The sequence below is a fragment of the Lagopus muta genome, chromosome 2 (genome assembly GCF_023343835.1).
Source record: "Lagopus muta isolate bLagMut1 chromosome 2, bLagMut1 primary, whole genome shotgun sequence".
Taxonomy (NCBI): domain Eukaryota; kingdom Metazoa; phylum Chordata; class Aves; order Galliformes; family Phasianidae; genus Lagopus; species Lagopus muta.
The window spans coordinates 89,219,320-89,243,082 of NC_064434.1; the positions used below are offsets into that span (position 1 = coordinate 89,219,320).

The 23,763-nt window shown below is 39.1% G+C and overlaps 1 protein-coding gene across 1 annotated transcript in view; it reads right to left on the reverse strand.

The window, feature by feature from the left end:
- Positions 1-23,763, reverse strand: part of PTPN14 (protein tyrosine phosphatase non-receptor type 14) — a 103,141-nt gene that overhangs the window by 44,661 nt on the left and 34,717 nt on the right. The window contains exons 2-3 of the mRNA XM_048936055.1: positions 20,118-20,442; positions 12,120-12,289 (exon numbers count right to left, since the gene is read on the reverse strand). Of these exons, the coding sequence (XP_048792012.1) occupies positions 12,120-12,289; positions 20,118-20,291 (344 nt within the window). The 5' untranslated portion in view covers positions 20,292-20,442. The remainder of the gene's footprint in view (positions 1-12,119; positions 12,290-20,117; positions 20,443-23,763) is intronic.

The window sequence follows — 23,763 nt, forward strand, 5'->3', positions numbered from 1 at the left end:
ATGTGGTGAGTTAACTAAACATCTGCATACTCTAGCTCATATTCTGCAATACTGGAAATAAGTAGATAAGTTTATTAAAAATTGGTTTAAGTAGAAGCATAACTCTACTAAATTATTCTCTAGACATACACAAAAAAAACTTTTAAATAAAGGTTCTGGAGGAAAACTTTGTGTATTTATGAAACTCAAACAAACAACAACAAAAATTAATAAAACCTTCACGTATTCCTGTCTCATGTAATCAACATTCAAATAAAGCTCTACTATATTTAGATATATAAATATAATATATGTAGGAGAATTTTACTTTGTATGGAGCTAAAATCCAGTTCACTCATTACATTTTTATACATCTCCGGTGGTAAGAAAACAGTGAAATGAGAGATAATGAAGTTGGTGCCTATGTGTTGGGCCTACAGTACAGTAGATCATTCCTGTGAAACTATTACTGAAGCACCTAAACTTTGCAGAAAACATGAAAACTCAGGCTGTTTCCCTTTCCCAAAGACTGATGAATATAGGATTTTCACAGAAATAGTTGAACATTCACTCTGCACATCAGCGAACCATGCAATAAAACTATGGCCCAAGAAGATGTTAGAACTTCCTTCTAACAGGAGTGGATGCAATCCTGCAAAAGCAAACGCAGCTCTGATAACAATGGGCAATGTTGCCAAAGAAGTATATGAATCACTGCCCAGTTGGGTGGGTAAAGTAGAATCATTTCATGAAACGAATAATTATTCTTTGTAAAAGCTTCAAAACAGCTGAAGATATCAAATGCAAAAGCAGCTGCCAAAGATAAAACAGGGAACCAGTAAACATTTCACTGTACAGGAATGTGCCATCTTCTGACACCAAGACTTCTGCCAAATTCTTTTTGAGATTTTCAGCTGCACAGGGGCCTCCACACAAATGCTTCTTTTAAACACACTCAGAGACTTCAGGATTGTACTGACATCCAATTGCAGCTTTCAGCTTTCTACTCTGTCAGTAAGGGAAAAAAATATTAAAGCTATTCAGCTCCCTGAAAAAGGGTGTATTTCAAACATGTTGCACCTCAGCAATAAGGATAGAACATAATGTTTGCTCCAGCCTGTAGGATGGCCATCAAAATTCAATAAATTTGACTGAAGACTTGCAGCACTACTATAACCAAGATTTCCAATGCCTACAGAAGTCTTGAATTAAAAAAAAAATAACCCCAATCAAAAGCAAAGGTCTGTTTGCTCAAAGTTGCTGGCCCAAATGACTCTTTCTGACGCTGTAGCCAAATTTCAGACATCTACCTGAGGCTCCTTAACAGAAGACCAGTGAGCCGCAGTTCCCTTTTTGACACAAGCAGCAGAGAAAGGATGAATCACCTGAGGAAAGCGATCCATAACAGAAGAATCCTGAATCACGCTCTGGAAATGCCCTTCTCTTCCCTCTGATTACACAGGAAGTCTGGAGCAACCTTTACTCCTGAGACTCATCAAGAGAAGATGCGTGACTACAAAAGGACCAGCCTGCATCACAGAGACTCACATGCAGACCTCCAGCAGTCTGCACTTCGCTAAAGACAGCACTACTCACTGCTACTGCAGTATGTAGAAAGACAAAATAGGGATGTTAGCCCCAGTCTAGGTAACATGTTCATCTGTCTAAACTAGCGCCTTAAGTACCCTGGGAGACAAGTGAAAAGCAGCACACCATCCTGTAAGGTACACTATGATACGCACTGTGTACTGTGCTACTTAATGAATGGGCAGACTCATTTCACAATGATATGCACTGCTACTACACCTTAAGGGGGAAAAAAGCACTCACACACTTTCCGATAGTTTAAATGACAAAGGCAGTGAACTGCACAGTTCGTGGATTAGAAGAGGATGTTTCCTTTCATCTTTATTTGAGGACATACATAAAGGCTTATGGGCACATCCCTGACTCAAGTATCTGGGGATGACAAGTGTTTTCCATTTTTACACTTCTCTTATCCAATCTCTCATAAAACAATGGATTAAATAGAATCCCTCTTACTTTTCTTTTTCTTAAAGGGGGAGAAGCAAAACTGCTCCATTACAGTAGATATCCCAGCCATTCTCAGTATAACTCTGAAGATTCTCACTGTAAGCTGCAACTGAGAAATTAAAAACAGCTATTCATTGAAGTAACACATTCCTGTCTTCTGACCAGCAATGACGAATTGGTTAAAAACAAGCCATTCTTTTCTGGGATATGATATTATGTGTATGTCATTAATGCAGAGGTCAGAACCAGGCTCAGAAAAGTTGGGCAGGGCCTTGGTAGGGCAATCACAAGTGAAATGGATGATAAGCTGTACTTTTTAATAAGTAACCGTGGATCATTTGGCCTTTATTTTAAAGCTGTTTCATTTCATGCAAATGCTCTTTCTACTTTATGAGCAATAAGAACATCATTTTCTCTTTCTTCTCCACCATTAAGGAAGCAAAAGGAAACAGTTCTAGTACCAGCATGTCACTTGTTTGATTCTAGAACTCCACAGGCTTGTTTACTTTCATAAAAGTGTATTAAAATATATACTATTTTTTGACTAGCCAATTAATTCTTGCTTTTATTGCTACGACAAACCATGTCCTCTGTGTTGTGCTAAATGCCAGTTCAGATGTATGCCTGTATATAAGACATTTACACTGATGTAACATAACGACACACCCACAACACTGAACTGCATCCTCTTGCCTATTGCTTCCAGGCCCTAAATATGCTTGCTGCAGCCAGGACCAGTGGCAGACATGACTAAAAACACCACCTAGCAACTCAGAATCAAGCCCTTGGATGTAGTTTGAGAATGAAAACACTGAAAAGACAATATAACGGGGCCTGAAATGCCATGTTTTCCTGAAGCCTTTCCATTTGAAAACAACACTGTCCTCAGACATCTTTAACTCTCCTAACCACTGCATAGCAAAGCCAAGGAACGACATTTATCCCACCTTTGTTGCTATTTTATTTCTTAAGATATAAGGAAATCAAATTACATCTTCTTTTCCTACAGCACAAAAAGTATAAACCTAAAGGAGCAATTCTGTATTACAGGAAATAAGCCCCCCAACAACCCCACTTGCTTTTATAGTTGTATCTACCTGTTTTAATGAATGTGAAAAACACAACCTTCAGGGAATAAAACAGATCAAAAATCACCCTGTTAAAAGTCATTCCAACGATGACTACAGCAGAAGCTTTTTCACTAAATTTTACAGAAACTTCTTGGCCTTTGCTTCAGACGGAATGAATCCCACATCCATCATGGAGATGGTGGTGTGCTTTTGTCTATTAGGAAACATTAGATGTGAATTTCAAGTCTCTGGAACATTATTTCTGTTTAGAAATTCCAATAACATTTGCTTTTTGTTTGCCCACACCTCTACATCTTAAACCTGGCATAGCCCTTGAGAGTTAATACCTAGCCAGAGCTTGCTTATCAAGTGTTTTGTATGTGAGTAAATCCAGCTTGGCCACCTTGCTAAACTCAACTTGTCAAATCCTTCAGTTATGTAAGAAGAAGGTTACTATCCATAAGCTTCAAAGAAAGCAAGATCCAATTTCTCACTTCATATCAAAAAGAAAATCAGTTGCAGTTTTCCTGAAGTTTTCTACTGCAGATTATAGCAAGATGTAAAAATCACGTTTTAAATAGAAAATAGTAAAAATCACATTTGAAATAGCCTGCTATGAGCACAAAATGAGAACAGCAGACACATTCAGATCTTACAAGCAGACTTTCGAGTGGTTTTCCACAAGTATACACACAAAATAAGTATGCTGTTAATACTACAGCCACAATTTGTGTGTGTGTGTGCATGACACTGGAAGATCTACCAGGGAAAAGCAAAAGGCCAAGAAAGATAACGATTCAAGGCAAGGAGAAGAGCAGAAATTTAAGTAAAAGAGAATTTACAAATGAAGTTCTGGCAGGTTTCAGGGGCTGTGCATGAACCCCCTCAAAGGCATGCCACTATTTTAAAATGACACATCTAGATATGCTTTTCCTTTCGTTTATTGAAAGCTATGGAATACTTGGAGTCATACCTCTCATGTCTTTACTTCCTTGCTGCATTACAGAGCTGGTTGGAGTTTTGTTTTGAACACATAAAGGAATCCCTAAATGAAATTCATATACACTAACATAATTTCAAGAGCAGTAAATTTTAAGGAAAAATCCAAACAAACTCAAAGAAATATACACAGAAAATACTTGTCACAAGTACTGACAATAAAATTATACATCATTCTATGTAAGTGCAGAATTTTTTCCTGAAGTCTAAATAATTTCTGGTTCCCAACTGTGGGAACCTCATTCTTCAGCAAGAGCTGCTCAGCATTCAGTACAAGCTGTGTGAATACTTCCACCACCCCAACTGGCATGGGTGAATTCAAGCTGGTCTACACTAGACCAATGAGGAAGCCCCAGCAATCTGTAAATGCTGTCATTTAAGAATTAGACACTCAAACATAATTTGCTGTCATTTAAATGGCCCAATACATAGCCTAGAGTACTTTAACAGTGTCAGATCTACTGAAATTTAATACAAGCAGTTTCCATCATGGGAGAATATGTAAGAATACGTGACTAAGCCCAAGAACATAAAATAAGTATTATTTCCTCATGATAGATGAAAATGTGATACTGTTTAATGCCAAGATATTCCCGTTACAACATTTCTAACCATCACTGCCACTGCCTTCAAAACACACTAAAGCAAAAATGCAAGCTGAAGTATCCAAAACTGTTTTTATAGTTATGCAATGCTTTTTTAGAATTGCTACACATGTACTGCACAACCACAGACATGAAAACACATTCACTTTCTGGTCTAAAAGCACCATATAATGTAATAGATTAGATCTAAGCATCAACAGCTTCTTAAAATATCTGGCACAAAGAGCTCAGCTTTCAATAATCAACATACAGAGAACAAGCTCCCCATTCACTGAAGAAAGTCAGCAGGGAGAAGGGTTTGCCCTCCTCAGCAAATTATTTTATAAACAGGGAATTAATGTTGAATCTTGAAGGAGTTCTTATTTTTTATGTTAGACCTTAAACATTCACTGAAATACAAAGCCAAAAGAAAAACCCCAAATCCCCTCAAACAAGAATATTACCGAAAAGCAAAACAACACACAACGATATGAATGCAAGAAGAGACCAAGCAAGCACTGCACATTTTTTGTTGCTGTTGTCCTTCAAAAGCATAATTAAGGCTTATTAAGTATCAGGTTGTTTACAAAGTTTACTACAAGCTTAATGTGTGTTTTTTTATGCTGCAGTAGCCACTAATATTTAAAAAGTCCAATAATTAAAACAATAAAACCATCAAAGGAGCACCAAAATGGAAATGTTCCAGACTGTCTAAGCCTGGGTGGCCAACCAGAGCTCTTACGACTCATCCAGCCTGCAAGCAGTTGAAAAGCAGCACATCTGGCCGCATGAGCTCTCCAACCAGAAGCTGAGATGTACAAGGGCTGCTGTCAACACAAACAGAATAGCCCGAGTTCGAAGGCAGCCACAAGGATCTTCAAGTTCACCTTCAAGCCTCCACACAGCACCAGCCAACATTCAAACTCGATGTCTGAGAGTGCTGTCCAAATGCTTCTTGAACTCCTGTAGCTCAGGGCCACGCTCACTGCCTGGGGCAGTCCGTGCCATGCCCACCGCCCTCTGGTGTGACAGAGCTGGAAATGCTATTAGAAGAAACTTATACTGGCTTATGCTACGGTAAAAACACAAAACGGTTCTGATCATTACTATCATATCAGTGTTGAAGTGCACAGCCCTCTTGGTGAGGAGATGCTTCCTCTTTCTCACTGGGCAGGCCACAAAGCACTTTACTGTGGCAAGTAAGGGCTATATGTCACGTTCCACGTGATGTGACCAGAACTGCCCCATAAGCATGGCACAGCTGATCAGCACCTGCACAGGAATTAGGACTTTTCCTAGAAGAGGGCGATGGAAATTGCTTATATTTGCTTCCCTGGAAGCTACACAGCCTGCTCCTGGACACGGTCTTCTTAAAGGAGCAAGCATACTCTTAAACCATAACTGGATAAAGTGCGCTGTAAACTTGAAGCAACAAGTATTTTTTGGAAGAGAAAAATTTGGGCAAAGAAGTAGGGCTTCCTCTGTTGGAAAACCAAACTTTAAAAGTAGTTACAGCATTAACATTGAATTGCTAAACTCAGATTCAACTCTCCAGGTGCAAGAGACCATTTATCTGGCCTTTGTTCTTAAACAGTCCACACTCCCACTTCTCACTCATTCGCTTAACCATCCAACTTAATCACACACCTCTGTACTGCCATCCTGTACGATATTACTCTCTCTCTCTCTATATATATACATATATTTTAATTGTTGCTGAATTTTTAAGAACAACTGCCATTAAAAAATCCTAAGGGTCTACCAAAGGTGTATGAACAAGTGGGTTACATAACCCATCCCAGCCCATCACTTCAGGACAGCAAAGTCAGTGCTGTCCCAAACAAACTGTATGGTATACATTGTGCTTACACACCGTGATATACAAAAATACTTATTTCAGACAATGGAGTCACCACAGTGCTAAATCAACTACTGTGAACAGGGGGGTACACAGAGAGACTTCTCAGACTGCCAGAAGCTGGAGGTGTGACCAAGCGTGGAAAGAAAAGCGGTTTAATGTACCTTATAACCCTAGCAGTCAAAAGAGTTCCACATCACCGAGCTTGCCACAAAAGCAGATGGGCACAGGAGGATGTGTTATCCAACCTTAACAAGCAATTAAAAGCACCATTTAAAAATAGAATCAACCGGTGCAAAAACTGAACTGAATGCACTTGTATTAAAAGCTAGCAACATAGGAAGATGTGCAGCTTTTGTTTGTTCAAAAAAAGTCACATAAACACAAGCTCAAGTAGGTGAGACATTTGAGGAGGTTTTTTTGAACTGAGGTAGGGTGAACTCTGAAGAAGAAAGGAAGGAAAAGAAGTCCAGAGTTCAATTAAAAATAAAAATGGATTTGCCAGAATCCTTTTCCCCTGTAAATAAAAAGTGGTCCCAAACCACATATTTTCCTCTCCGTTTCATACTGCAGGGATGTAAAAACCCACACCATCATAAAGGTCTGTAGCTATATATATATATATCTAAGAAAATACTTGTTTTCAAAGTCATCACTGAGCAGCTGCAGAAAGATAAAGGGGGGGACTGTGAAAAAATATTTCTTTAAAAGATAAACATGAGAAAAAAAAGCAAACAGCTAGAAATGGTGAAGAGCGAGCTAAGATAATAAAACAAGACAAAATAGACATTTATTTAGTTAAAGGAGGATAAGTTTAAGGCTGATTTTTCCATAGACCCTCCAAAAAACAGGCCTGGCAGCCACTGACTCCAATTCTCCACCTGCAAACATTTCTATGCAGGTGCAGGCATCTCTTTCCAAATATTCAGGGCTTTCTTTCACTGAAAAGCTGTGCAGCAGGCTCTTTGGGAACAATGCAGAGCCCAGAGCTGAACTCAGGGCAAGCACCCAATGCAGCACAGCATACGTTCTGCAGGATTCTGCTCCTACACAAACAAATCAAACCTAACTATCGCACACAGTACCATGGATATCCTACTCATCCACGTCACTGCTTCCTTTTTGCAGCAGCATACTCCAATCTGCAGCAGTGCAAGCCTCATTTGCACAGACATTACTAGCTATGAGACTGGAAGCTCCTTCCAAAAAAGACAAACACATAGACCAAAGCACACATCCATTATTTCACAGGAGGCACGATCAGTATCACATGTGAAAAAAGAGATACTGTGAGAACTAGAATGCAATTTCAGTTTTCCCTTGGAAATGTAAGGAAAAAAAGATAACCCACCATAACTGGACATGGATCGTCTGACACTGATACAGAAAGCAGCACTGCACCCACATTTTCAGAAAGCCGTAAGTGTGTGGGTTCTCTGTTTTTGGAACAAGAGCACATTTGTTTACTCTAGACACTGTACAAAGACTTTAAAAAAAAATGGTTGAAAGGATGCCTCCCCTCTGAGGAGCTAGCAGAAAATAAAAGGCAGATTTATATTTCTAATCTATGCAAACATCTACTCTACAAAGCATCACAAAGACTGCTTTATATCAGATAGTATGCAAATCCCTGGTGCCTTAAATATGCCAAAAACATGTGCAGCATCTCCACCTGCAATGGCTACTCACTCTGAGAACAGCTGGATGACTAAAAAGAGGTTATCTAAGCAGCCCATAGAGCTTTCTATGAAAAATTCCTTCTGCTAATGTGCCAACTCCCATAGTCCCACCCAAATGGCATCTGCTGTAGCTTCCATCAAGACTGAAGAGCTTTTTAAATTGATCTCATCTGCTTTTAAAAAAATATTTTATTAAATTTTATTATATTATTAAATATTTATATTTATATTATATTATTAAATATTATTAAATATTTCAATATTTTTTCAAATTATAGTAATTACAAAATGGCCAAACTTTTACTGATGCCTTAGGAAATGATCATGTGGCTATAATTCATAATTCCCATTGGAAGATGTCTCTGGGGCTGGGTGCATGTGAGACTGCATGTGAATACAGGCAGAAGAGATGCTGGAGTGACTGGGATCTCAGAAGAGACAGCACTAAGATCAGAAGTTACCTACAAGTAAGAATCTCAACACAAGACAAAACAGAAAGAGCAGACAGAATAGGAAAAAAGTAGTAGGGACTGAAAAAAGCTCTGTTAAGGAGAATGCAAAACATCAAGAGTACAACACTGTTACACTGAGAGAAATGCACAGCAGCAATGTTTAATTATTTTTACCAGGAAGAACGAAGAAACAGGTGTTTGTTTCTTGTACATTTCCCTTGGATACCTGCAGGGAATTTCCATCGCAGGTCAGGAAACACAGCTGTCCCAAAAAGCCTCACCATTTGCACTCAAATATCATTAGCCAAATAAGAGTGACTGTATCCTATTCCTTCTTCTTACCCTGTTCCAGTGCTCTATTTCACTTTTTCTGAGTAGGAAAAACAAAACAAAACAAAACAAAAACCCACACAACTAGTATGTGCATCTTTAAGCACGTGTCACATTTATAAACACACCATGGAGTCAGATCTGATCTACTAAAATGAACTGTGTCCCCCTCAGTACTCTTTGCCTCATCTTTTCTCATAAGTCTCAGAGGTTGACCGTCAGACTCGTGTTTTCTCTTTCCTTCCCAAGGATCCCACATGCCCTATCCTCTCACATCACAAATATCTCTTATGGCCAAACATAAGGCATCCCACACTGAGCCGTGGCTGTGCTTGTGCTTATGTGATGGGCACCTGCAGCTCTGAAGCTCCTCAATAGGCAACCTGGGGAATATTCACACACTCTCTCACTCCATACCTATCCACACTTTTGAAACAATGAAATCACCTGGACACAAACTAAAATCCAAACAATTCCATCTGAACATTAAAAAAATAATTTAAAAAAAAAAAAGACAAAAACCCCATACTCTGCTATTGTGAGGGTGATTGAGAATTTGTGGGGTCTCCTTCCATGAAGTTCAAAATTCCATGGAACCCAGCCCTAAGCAATGCCCTCCAGCTGGCCCAGCTCTGAGCACATGGGTTGGGCAGGATGAGCTCAAGAGATTTCTTCCAAACTCAGCCACTCTGTGGTTAGCACTGCTATTTGTGTTGTGCTTCAGCATGTCAGCTGACATTCTCACACTGTATTTCAGAAGGACAGTACTGACTACTTATTAGATTACTAGTAAATCTCTCTCCCAGCATGTCACATATGGCCAGGTGTTCATTGCATCTCTACCACTGGGGGACACAGTGGTCAGACCAGTGTTACCTTCATTTCTGCATCATACATTTGGCTTGTAATATACAGCAAGTTATCAGCAAAACCACAAAAAGCTCCTGACCACTGTGAGAGGAACTGCTCAAGCAGAGCTCCTCTCTCTCGGCAAAACCCAAAAGCCTTGGGTCATTTCCTCTCTATTCAACAACTGTACAAGGTCCCTGGCAGAATATTCAACCTGGGACAAATCTCTCATAACCAGCTGTCACAGAATCACAGAATTGTAGGGGTTGGAAGGGACCTCCAGAGTCTATAAAGCTACAAATCAGAAGTGGAGTAAACCAACTCAGTCAGCCAGTCACAATCAAGCCTAACCCCAAATGCATATATACTAAGTTTCAAAACAAGTGTTTAATCAGTTTACCAAGTACAATCAAATTAAAAACAAACAAAAAACCAAACAAACTAAAAAAAAGCCCTATTTGTCCATCTAATCAGACTTCAGACTAAGCCTTCCTCTGGCATTTGTTTCAAAGGAGTTCTCCATGTATTCACCACTAAATGCTCTGAACCTAAAATTTACTGAATCTAATTAGAATTGCACAGTTGAAGGTTTCCCACCTTTACATCACCCTCACAGAAGAGATTCTGCTTCAGAAGAGAATAAAACCTGATCTTACAGGCCATTCTGCTTCTGAGATCCATTACTAATCTGCTAGTTTTGATGGAGGGATTAAAAAAAATAATATCAATGTGAGACACTTAGAAGTCTCTACAGCATATGTTATCAATCATATGAGAAGGAAAAAAAAAAAGCAGCTGCTCAAATTGAGAGTTCTGTGAGGTTCAATTGTCATTGAAGTGTTTTGTTATTACCAACCTGGGCAAAATGAGCAAATATACCTCCACAGGTGAGATAAGAATGAGCAATCAGCACTGCAGGCTGCATCTTAAACAGGCAATAGCATCCAAGTATCTACCTACAGTTCATCCAAGCACACAATTAGGCTAGGATTAGGCCAACAACCACGAGCAACAGAAAGAAAAAAAAAATAAAAAAAATCAGACATTCTGACTGCACATTAATTAATTTTGAAGGAAATATTCTGAGGTTTCCTTCTTCCAAAGCACACAAGACAGGAATGCACAGATACAGACAAGTGTCAATGTTTAGTTTCAAGTCTATTCACAGGGAAGTAAGATTTGTTTTCTTTAGGCTTTCAACTCCCTGTTTGACAAGAATTCTGCATACACAGTCATGACGCTGCTTGACAGCTGTCATTTAATAAAATCAAATATTTTGCATCCTACCCAAATTAGTTCCTATGTTCAATCTTAAGATCCTTTAAAATACACCATATGCAAATCCTCAGCATACTTCATATCTTGCACACCTAGAATTAATCTACTGTTTCTCAACTACTCTTACACAACTTTTAGATACTATGACCATAAGGTGAATTTCACATTTGCAGTATCAAGGCTAGCACAGAAAGCTTCTGCCAGCCTGCACCTCTCATCCACTTATTCCAGTATTGACCTTACAACAGCTGTGCTAATGCAACCATGTCTAAACCAGATAAATTAAATAATTTTGGCTAAAAAGAAAACAAGCCCATCCCTTTTTGGGTGAGGTGGGCTATTTTTTAATTTATTTTTATTTTTTTTTTAATACAACACAGATGTGCACAAACCACAGTGATGTGGTTTACAAGGGCAGCCCCTCAAAAAAGCTGTATTGTTACAAATGCAGCACAGGGCTCTGAGTAAGAGAGTAACTCCCATAGAAGTTGTTTGCAAAGGTGCAGCCTGATCATAATTAAAGGACTAATACCCTCTAACAATTTAAATCCTTTTGTGAACTACAAGGAGAAAGATCAAGAATGGGATGGGCAAAATCCAGAAAGAAACCAAAGTTCACTTTCAGCAAAACACAGATGTAAGAATAATAACCTGAAACTGTATGTGAAAGTCATCTGTATATAGCTTTCTCCTAATCAGTTGAAGGTTAAAGGAGTATTGTCACGGCAATCTCTTTCAAAATTTATTTCAGATTCTTAAATACGTATTTATCATTCCTTTTTCGTTTCTGCAGTTGGCCATGTATAATCAATCATTCACCAACATTGCAATCTTTTTTTCCCCAAACAGATATAACTTAGTGATGATTGCCTTTCCCCTTTTGGGCAGCAGGCAGGAAAGGAAAGAACCAGGTGATTCCTGAGTGAGTGCTGAATATCAGAAACAAAGTAATTGTCCGTTCCCTCACAGCTATCACACAGAAGTGTGAACAGAGGGAATTCACATACCTTGTTACCTCCTGTTGCAGTCTGGAAACGCTGGGCACATAGAACATTACCCCGAAGAAAAGCAAAGGCTCATTGGCAAATTTGTCCAGCTGCTTCTTCAGAGGCTTTTCCAGTTCAACCCAGCGGGCTTGCTGGCTCTTGCTGAGAAACCAAAGGCCAAAGTAGTGTGTCTAGATAAAGAAACAAAATAGTGTCAGTTTACCCTTTTCAGCTAGACCACACACCAAAAACCAACGACACCAATGCAGACAAGAACAGATGGCACTGTGTCAAATCTGCCATTTCCATATATAAAAAAACAGAGGTGTTTTGTTGTTGTTGTTGTTTGGTTTGCTTCTTTTTTTACTGTCATTCTGTGATTTTTAGAACATCCTTGAAGACAAATTAACACTGCTGTACAATGTACTTCACATGCAGTACTATCAATCCTCTTATCTCTCCAAATACACTACGGGGTTCTGTCTGAGATTATGGCATAGATAACTAACTGATTTGCAGAAAATGTCTGGTTCAATTTTATTATTTGACATGCTTACACCTGTACCTTGTGAACAGACAGCAAACAGCAAATATTAAGTCTTAAAGCGCAGAGCGTCATGAGATCACACCCATTGCAAACAAAAGGACAAGGCAACGCTTCCAATTCTTCCTATTCAATGTAAACTTTCAAGTAGCTTCCATTAGTTTAAAAACCAAAAACAAATGAAATGCTTATTTTGTTGTTACAGCTTAACTTAACTGGACAATCCTTCCACATGCAGTCACAATACTTTGTACATAGCACCACCTTTCCAATAAAGATACTGGAGAGAAACCCACACACATCTGCCAACATGTATTTACCAACGCCAGAACCATTTTCCTGACACACTATACATAATATTTGCATTCTAAAATAAAAATCATTCACAAGGTTTTATGACGTGCAAGAAAGTACTGCAGAAGACAAGTTGTTTCCTCTAGGCTCTTGAAAAATAACCGTGTTTAAAGCTTCAGCTATTTCATATACTGCATCAGTCTCAATCGTTGTCGTGCATCCCTTAAAAGGGACAAAAAACTGTTCCTGGTGGGGAGTAATTGACAAGGAGCAGTGTTCAGAAATAGAACTTTAAGTTCTATAAACTGGTAGTAAGAAGCTGAAGGCACGTCTGATTCATCATGAAAGGTTCTATCAAAAAGCCCCTAAACCACCTTCGCACTGTGCCAGTACTGTCCATAAATGCATGTTACAATTAACACTTAGTACTACAACTACAGATCTGAAGGAGTAAAAAAGCACTTGTGCTTATTGAAGGAAATAAGCCATCCCTTCCATTAGTTCAGATTAGCCCTAAATGAAATAAAATACTTATTTTGTTGTTACAGCTTAACTGGACAACAATCCTTCCACAGGCAGTCACAAGCTTTTATACACAGCACCACCTCTTAATTAAAAATACTGGAGAAAGGGTAAGAAAAAAAAACACACCTTATTTCCTGTTTTGTAAAGTGTTCATTTGAAATTACTTTTAATACATTCCAAAAGTTTGGCCTAGAAATCAACCATCAAGATTTCTCCAACCAAATTTTCCAGATACTCTCATTTTCAAAAATCTGTTATCAAAAATAGAGACAAATTGCAACGTGGCATTTTGCAAAAGCAGTCATTACAAGTCTGTTTCACTTCAGAAACAGAAAGGATACTTCCCTAAAAAACACTCTATCTACCATGACTTAGCATCCAAGACACACATAACTAATGCAATACTGAAACTTTAAAATACTTAGAAATTACAACAACGCATCATAAGCAACACTGCTCTAATCTTTTGATTGCTGATAAACATGCAAGAAAATCATATGCAAAAATGCTGAACAGTAGCATAGGTGTATTTACTTTAGGGTCTCATTGTGCACATAGTTCATATCCATATCATTCATATAATTTTCCAGAATGTCCAGATTAGCATTTAGCAAAGGTAACGAATTCAACTTGATTCCTCAGTTAACTCTGTCAAATCTGCAGTACGTCTTGCAAATGCCTCGTTCTTTCTCTTTAACAGTAGCTTGGGTACAGCATAGCAAGCTGGTTCCTTTTTTGAAGAAAATCAGTGCAGTGTTTCCTTCTAGAATTTGAAGTCAGTCAGTCCGGGAGACAAAAAAATCCAAACAGATCAGCATAGGGTAACCTTAAAACAAAAATTCACTAACCAATTAGCTGATAGATGCCTATTCTCTCTCCAGAGTCATCACTGAATTAAGAAGTTCTTTTTGACCAGCTCAGTGTGATAGGAATTAAAGTAAACTAGCAACTAAGACGACTTGCAGCCTGAAGTCTAAAATAATTATTCAAGGGATTGAGGGCATTAGAATTAAACAGCTTGAATGAGCACGTTGCCTACTGAACAGCTGGGCAATGAACAACAAAAATTTGGTTTTGTTACAGTAGAAGTTTCTTCAAGTATCAAATCCAGGAAAGAAAAAAAAGGAAAATAATACAATCTGAATCACTTCTAAGCAATATGAAGAGAATGCTGCTTCTAAGCTTCTGGAGTAGAGCAGATACAGCAGACCACCCCTTGGGAAGCATGCATTTCACAGCGCCAAAAGATGACCATTTTTCCTGGAAAGCAGCCTGGAAAGGATCAAGCAATTGCAGACAAAACACAAGAACTGCAGAATGGAGTCACAAATGCATGCCCTCGGAAGAGAAGACCAACACAGTTATCTGAATATCAGCTTCCAGTAGCCAGGAATTTTTCTTCTTGAAAATGTTAGAATTTTCTAACAACTCTCTGTGCAGAAGGACTTCCACATCCACTACCACAAATGCCTGAAGAGCTTCTACCCCAAGAAACATCAGTACTTCTGATCAGGAACAAAGGAACACAGGACTGGAAATGGCTGAACCTCCAAGTTCAGCACACTGTGACCTGTCACATGATAGTACAGAAAGCCTTACCAAATCTGAGTCAGGTGCTGCCATACTCTAGCCTACAGAGCATTTTTACAACACAGAGAAATGACAGGTTGGATGGTAGGATGATTAAAAACAAACAAACAAAAAACCCCTTCATCTATAAGCAGCTGGCAAATTGCAAAAGCTGATCTACTTGTCCATCTCAAAAGTAAACCATTGGAAAAAAAAAAAAAAAAAAAAAAAAAAAAAGTACACCTACTTGTGGCAGGCCCCAAATTAACACAGGTTGTACTACTAAGTAAGAACAGCAAAGTGACACTGAAAATAAATGATGCCTTCACTTCTGAAAAAACATACATCTTCTACTCAGGATTGGCGGATGGGCAAAAATATACTTATTATAACAGTAAACATATGCATACACATTCAGTTGATGGACAAAGAGCTCCAGTTGCTCGTGCTTTTGGTCTGTCTAATCCAGAAATGAATGAAGAGCTCTGTATGAAAATAGTCTGCAAGAGTTTTTTCGCAAGGCTTGGGCATTATCCTTGCCTATCAGGCATCACTTCATCAGTGTACAAGGTACCCATGCAGATGCTGTGGTATGAATCTGTGAATCCAAAGTGCACTATGTGAAAAGGTGATCTTTGAAACATGGTAATACAAAAAACTGGACACAAAAACTGTGTGAATAATTTCTTTTTTTTTTAAAAAAAAAAAAAAAGAGATGTTTTTCCTGCTAGGTCAGTCAATGATGCAGTCATTTTATACTTAGACTTAGCCACAGTCCTAAGTCCAGAGCTACACTTGTCTTTTTGTCAGGCAAAACCAGCAGAACTGTCAACACCACCAGACTACTTGCACTCACTAAACCAGCAAATCTCACTCACAAGAATCCAGTGAGACAGGCTCAGTGTTTATTAAAGCATCTGGTTAAGTGGCCAACTAAATATTTATCCTCAGGGAAGAGGCAGAGTTCCAGCTCCTCCGGGTGAAAGCATTAAGCTCTGCTGTCCTGGGGTTCTCACTCAGCCAGCTGTTCCTAGAAGGTCTCTGATCTAAGCACTGCCTGAACTCAGCCCTAGCAGGGTTGGAGAGAAAAGTCCAACCAAGTCAACTGTGGAGGCAAACTGGATGCTGAGCAAGAGTCTCCAGTAGTATCGAACAAGGAAGGAGCATCTTCTAGGAAAAAAAGAAAGAAAAAGAAAGGCAGAAAATTGCCACCCCTGTGGAGCAGCTCACCACTCTTTCTTCAGCTGGGTTTTGGAACACCACAGTGCTGGAGGTACCACTATGGAGTTGAGCTTTAGTAAGTTTGGTTAGAAAGAACCTTGCCCAACACCCTTTGCCGATCCCACTTCCCCTCAAAACAAAACCTCCACAAAACAATACAAATTACTACCAAAACATTCTAAGATCTGTAAACTTATTTTTTAAAGTTAATAAAGAGAACAACAGGAAGAAACAGAAGGGAAATCTCACAACTCTCAGAGTTGTACAGATTACTTTGCTATTTGAAGTAAGTTCACGTAGTCTCACTTGAAAGGAAAATGGTATTGTACTGAAAAAAACTTTTTATAATCTATGCAGATCTGTGCAAAATTATAAGAGGATGCTTCTGACTTCATCCTCCTCCTCTTTGCCCTTCCTCCCCAGTCATCTTATTCATTTTTACATAATGTTAAGCTTATAAGCTCAGTCCACTGGGACTGGTAACTGTTCATCTACACGGACTGATGCTTTGTCAAGAACTTTGCTGAAAGGGATAAAAACAGATTTTACAGTAGTTACATGGCTACACTTTCTATTGACCTATTCCTGAACCCTGACTCAGTCAGGGAGTGAGCTGCATTCCCCAGAGATCAAACAGAAATATGCATAATCCATTAGATACTGTTTTTCAGTTGTGTGCAGTGTAATGATTGACGGTTCTTTGCAACAATATATATACAGTTATATCAAACAGTTTTGCTTTCTGGCAGAAGCTTCAAACAGTTTTTTTTTGTTTGTTTGTTTGTTTGTTTCTAAAAAACAGCTTGAGAGAAACATGTATACATTCCTAGCACTAAGGTAAATGTTGGGGTACACCTGGGATCTATTTAAACATAAGAACAAATGAAGGTATTGAACAAAAGTTGTACTTTATTTTTAAAAGAACAGGCATTTTCACCTGGGACTGCATGGAGACTTGAAACAGGATGTTAGCTGTTCTGTGCACGTGGGATTTAATGAAGTTTGGTTTTTCTTGTACATCACAGAAGTCTTTTGCTTCATTTTGGAGAATTCATGAAGCCTCTCTCCAACACGGATTCTTGCAAAACTGCTTTACTTCCTCAACCAATACATTCAGTGTGGCCTCTCCATTCTACTCAGCTATCAAGTTGTGAGAATCTCATAGATTAAGTTTTGTCAAAATATCTTTGACCTTTCTGTGACATTTGATTGGTCAGTGACTGCAAACTTATGAAAACTCTAAGGAGGGAAGAGGACTGTCACAGAATGATTGCATTAGCCTTCTCTCCTCTGTCAGCCATGTCATGAAGACTAGAGGGTCCAAATAAGAATTGAATTTATGGTCAGAAAGTTCAGCACACATTAACAAGCATCTCAGAGCTTGCTAGTTCCAAAGATTTCTTACATGAGGGGCAAAGAGGATGAAGGCACACCTAAGGGTTTGAAGATGCAAGTAATTCTCTTCCCTCCTAAACAAGCAGCAGTGGATGCTTCTAGAATCAATCAGAAGGGGAAAAAATAGAAAAGAGACTCAAGAACACTTCTGTTAAAATATGCTGTACTGTTGAAATCTGAACTTTACAAAATTGGTTCAATACTGCCAAAACTTTGTTTAGAAAAAAAAGTGGAGAGGGTGATGAAAGAAGGGGAAAGTGTTCCAACAACATCAAAGCATTCTCTCCTGTGTTGTTAAAATATTTTTTCATCTTAAAACACAAACTCTTTGTGCTGACATTTCTTTTTGCATGACACAAACAATTTTGAAAATGAAAGAAAACACCAAAGCAATACAAAGCCCCCATGAAACTGAACACTGCCCAAAACAACTTCCTTTGCTACTATACTGTCTGATCTCTTTTTCTGGAAAATTTTGAAACTTCAGGCTTCATTCCAAAGTGGAACAAAACATATTCTGAAATCACAATATGCTTTGTGAAGAAGAATGCTAACCCACTGATAGAGCTATTGTTCACAGGGGCAGGTGCATTTGTACAGAAAGAATCTTCAGGCCCCACACTGCGCCAACTTGATAAACCACAAGGAATACAAGGAGAATCACTTCATTCTTTTCACTCCTCTCTGCACTGGAAGGAAAAGGAAACACCTAGCCTCTGTACAGACACTCCAAAGTGTCCCCAACAACAAAAAGAAACAATTTTCAATTACTGGGAACTCCTCATATCTAAAAGACTGGGGTAGTAGAGATGCTCCTATATGTTTAAAAACACGATTATAAAAAAACACCATACCATCTTCTGACTCTGTCCTACTCCTGCTGGCACATTCCTCTGCCTATTCCACAGAAAGACAAGTGAGATTCTTCTCTCACTCGTTATCATTGCAGATCTGCAAAATGAGTGTTTGTTTAGCTCTCATCTGCATTAGCTATTTGTATGCTACCTTCCAGTTGCCACCATTACAAAGGGCCCTAAATGTAAGACACTGCAAGATCCAGCAGGACAGTCAGACAATATGGAGCAGTTCCCAGGCAATGATTTTCAATCTGTGGTTTGCAAAAGCCCGTAAGCATGCAGGATACTTAAGGAGTCCATGGAGTTTAAGATAAGACAGTTCATTTGTGCCACACATTGGAGGGAGCTTTCTCAACACTTAACAGACAAACTCTACAGCAAGAACTAGAAAATAAATGATTTTGGTCTTTAATAAGATAAGTCTGGGTCTCTTCTGTAGTAAGTATTGCAAATGAAAGAAACCTTTTGTTGTTTTAGATACTACGTATTTCAGTTAAACAAAAGAAAGAAAAAAACACCCTCCAATTTTACTAGCTGTTCAGTTTACTAGAACAATTGTTGCCTGTTGTAGTAAGTTAGTAATAAGAATATATTTGTATCAAGGCATACATTTGAAAGCCCGAGGGCTCATTCTCACTGATATAACTCAACCTACCATGTCAATGAAATCAGGGTTTCACTCAGACAAACATGACTGCAACTTGGCGTATCAGCATCTTGATTCAGAAAGTAACACCCATCATTTTCTAAGAAAAGAAGAACTTTTTCCTCATACTTCAAAGAGCTCTCAAAGCTACAATGAAAGAGCAATAGCACAGCACTCTGGGTGTTGCTCTATCTTCAGTTTTCACGCAACCAGAAGATGTTCAAGCTCCAGCTGTTGGTCATACCTGGCCAGCTCTAAAAGTAACAGGACTCATAGGAACAAGGACTGCCTGAACTAAATGACATAATTAGGTTGGAAGGACCTTGAAGATCACCCAGTTCCAGCCCCCCCTACAACAGGCAGGGCTGCCACCCACCAGATCAGGCTGCCCTGGGTCAAGCTAGCCTTGAAACTCCAGGGATGGGACATCCACAGCTCCTCTGTGCCAGTGCCTCACCACACTCTGAGTAAAAAATTTTCACCTAATATCTAACCTAAATCTCCCCTCTTTTAGTTTAAAACCATTTCCCCTTGTCCTATCACTATCAGACTGTGCAAGAAGTTGGTCTTCCTCCTGTTTATATAAGCTCTTCTCAAGTACTGGAAGGCCACAATGAGGTCTCCCTAGAGTCTTCTCTTTTCCAGGATGAACACACCCAGTTCCCTCAGCCTGTCTTCATAGGAGAGGTGCTCTAGCCCTCTGATCATCTTCACGGCCCTCCTCCAGACCTGTTCCAACAATTCCACATCTGTCTTGTGCTGGAGGCCCCCAGGCCTGGACACAGTACTCCAGATGGGGCCTTACCATGGCAAAGCAGAGGGGTACAATCCCTTCCCTCATTCTGCATCTTGTGATGCAGCCACGATACAGCCGGCCTTCTGGGCTGCAAGTGCACACTGCTGGCTCATGTCCACTAAAAACGTGTCAAGTTATAAAGTGACAGATGGCCTTTCCTGATTACTCTTACCTCACGTAATTCCAGCCTCTGAGCAACAGCTTCCAAGCACTCCTGCCCTGTGCTCTCCACAGAGAGAGTGCACTCGATGACATTGCTGTCCAGCAGACGGATCCGTGTCACAAAGCAGTTCTTGCTCAAGACATTGTAGCGTCTGGTCCGTCGTAGTTTCAGCCCGAAAGGCATGGCTGTTGGCCTAGAAGATTGTCTCTTCCCTTTACTCTTCTAAGAGTATCAGCACACTTTTTGACTTGCCTTAAAGGCCTCTTCAATTGGTACTACTCTCCTCCAAAAATGGAGGTGGCTGTCCATTCCCAGGGCAGGCTCCAAGGAATTCCTGTGAAATACATACAAATAAATAGAGTTAGGTGTGAAATACGATGTTCCCAAAGATCAGAGGAACAAAAGACTGCTGAAGGGAAAACAGTCACATTCAAACCCTTAAACAAACACCTCTACACATATGACTGTCAGGCAATCACGACATCTCCCAAAAGAACACATTCTACAGCAAATCTTTCAAAAATTCTATCTTGGCACTGAATTTAAGGCATAAACTTAATTGCAAAGTCACTCTACTGGGCAAACATACAAAGGTGCTAACTTTCCCACCATTACCCCACCACAGGGGTCTATAACATAATCTTCAAGTTAGGTTTTTGGTGTCCTCAGGCAAGCTTTGAAAGCTAGCTAAAGTAGCTAAGGAAGAAAGGAATTTAAAAGAGGCGAGAGTTTGAAAGAAGAAAGTCTGCCTGTAGTCAACAGGAAATGCATGTGCTCAGTACTTAAGAAATATCAGACCTGAAGCATGCATGTGAAAGGCAAGAAGGATCCAAGACTTTACAGAAAAGGTTCTTCTGAAGCAACTACTGACATTTTGTTCCCTTCCAGCTGCAATACAATTCTGCATTTCACCCTTTCAGGTGGAATGAGTAACTGTCAGATGTCAGAGAGCAGAATAAAACCAAGTGGGAGAAAGAGAACACCAATTCTGGACATCTCTCCGACTACTCCTAAAATTTATCAAGGAGGCACACAGCTGTTAAACCAAAATACAAAGCAGACAAAAGAACTAAAGATACAGATTAATGACATCTGAAACACTGTGATCCTTTTTATTTATTCTTCTCTTCATTTTAGAAAGGATCAGATTCCATTTAAATCAAAACAAAGCATATGTACTGGCACAGCCAGACTCATAGTGTCATTTTCTACATGCAGGCAGGAATTAAATAAATGAAAAAAGAAAAAAAACAACCACAGGAATTGCTTGTTACCAAACCTTCCTAGTTTAGTTTGAATATTCTGGAGAAAGAGATAGAGGAACGCTAACAATGGCACTTAGAAGTCCACTTCCCTTAAATAATACTGAAAATAAAAACTAGCTCCCATTTCTTCGTAAGGGACACAACAGAAAGCACTGCCAGCAGAGTATGCATCATTTAGCTGAATGTGACATTTCAAATGGATAGTACACTGCCCACATGTATTGTTTGGCATAGAACTGGATGAATCTGTCTTTAACGAATGTAGTTGCTATGGGGATTATTAGAAGCAGCCCAATTGACTACAGTGATTATTGTTATACTCAAAACATAACTATCACATATTTGATCAAGAATATTTTCTAAAGCCAATATAACTTGTCATTTTATCCAACAATCCAAACCAAAGTCACATACTGAGAAACACACGCAACTCCTCATTATTTGGGTGTGCAAATTACTCTGGTAATTTGCTTTACCATAGAAACACCTACAGACTCGGAGAAAGGACATGCACCATTTGACAGAGGTGCAAACAAATCAGTCAGCTTAGCTGCTGTACTTTCTCATTTCTAACTTTTGTGAGTACTGTTTGTACTCACTGTTTATTTCTATATCTTCAGGATTGCATGAAAGAATTTCTATACCTTGCATCACTGCAATATCAGAAGCTATCAAACATTAATGAATTCATCCTCAAAACAATCTGATGAGGCAGGGACATATTAACTATGATTCAGAGAAGAGGAATTGAAACAAACATCACCAGCTTGTCACTGGAAGAACAGAGCAGAACCATATATAAAAAGCAGGTCAGTCTATGCTTTAACCCCTAGCTAACTATTTGGCAGTTATTTTTCCCATGAATCTATCCAAAACCACAACATGAAGTTGAACAGTGGGAAGAATGAAAGGAAATTACAAAGAATTAAGGGTGTGGAGGACTATATATATCTTATCAAGAACAGTATTTTTGTTCAGTCTCTGGCTTTGCAGATAATTTTAAGTGGGACACAGAGGGTTTTAGCTAGTCTTTTAAAAAAAGTAATATCATACTCCATAAACATTAAACTATCCAACTCTTTAATGATCCACTGTCCCAGAAGACTTGCATACACACAATCTGTTCTGGAATAAAACCACCAATTCCCACACAGTGAGAATGTTAACGGGACTACAAATTAATTGTTCTATCATCTGGTTTGCTTATGTAAATAAGGGCAATATTTCCTTCACTTTTCTAGAAGCGGAAAAGTAAGAGGAATTTTTTCTCAAGTCTATCAAGGGCCAACGGCTGGCCTCACTTTCTCTGGATGCAGACATACAAATGGGTTAATGTCTTTGAGTTACACTTTGTATAACATGGTTTGGGTTACCTTTTTATTTCACACAAATATACAAGAGAGCACATAATCTGCAATATGAAACATCACACTTGAGATGATGAGGCTGAGACTACATCAACTGGCTCAAATCAGACCACCCTTTAACAATTGTTAATTCTGAATTTAATGCACATGTCTAACTTTCCCATTTACACACTTTCTGGATTTTGGACCACCTTTACACTTTGGTTTTCTATTAGGCTGTCACTTTTAATTTTTCTGTTAAGCCCTCTAAGTAAGATCTTAAAGGTCCAGATCATTTACAGATTCCTAAATCAGAGTACTATGCTTCCTTATGTTTGTATAATTTTAAAAGCATCAGGACTCTCAATTTTCAGTTGTAGAATTTTGTAGACAACTGAAAAAGGAGAAGGCTGGAAACAGAAGGGTTCTGGTCTACTACAAGGAATGCTGAGTTTTTCCACAAATAGAGCTCTTCACCTGAAGACTTGACAGAAAGTTAAGCAAAAACCCATCACTTTTCTGAATGCAAAAGGGAGACAACTGTGCCTACTGAATTAACATCTCTACTATAGTCAAGTTTCCAGGCTCCACAGAGAATCAGTGCCTTGTTCTCAGACGTCCAGTGAAAATATGTCTCTTGCTCTAAATCTTGTGTGTTGATGGTAGGCAGCACTCTGGCAAGCAAGTAGGCCCATGAAGACAGCAGACATGAGACCTGCGCCTGCCCATGGCAGAAGGTGAATTTTCAGACAAAACATGGGTTCAGGAATTCAGTGACACACCTTTGCTTCATACGCACTTGCACGTCAGGCGCCATTTTGTCAGACTGCTCCTGTGCTGCCGTCTGTCGTGCAGCAGCAAAGCGCAATGGAATATTGGCGAGAAGGTTTAACCTCTACTGTCGCACCATCAACATATGGCTCTGATGGCACGGGCCAACATATTACAAGAGGCATTACTTTCAGAGCAGCCCTCATATGAGTATTATCCTGTTTGAGCAAAATAAGAAATAAAATGAAAAACGGGCCAGTCCATCTGCTAGTA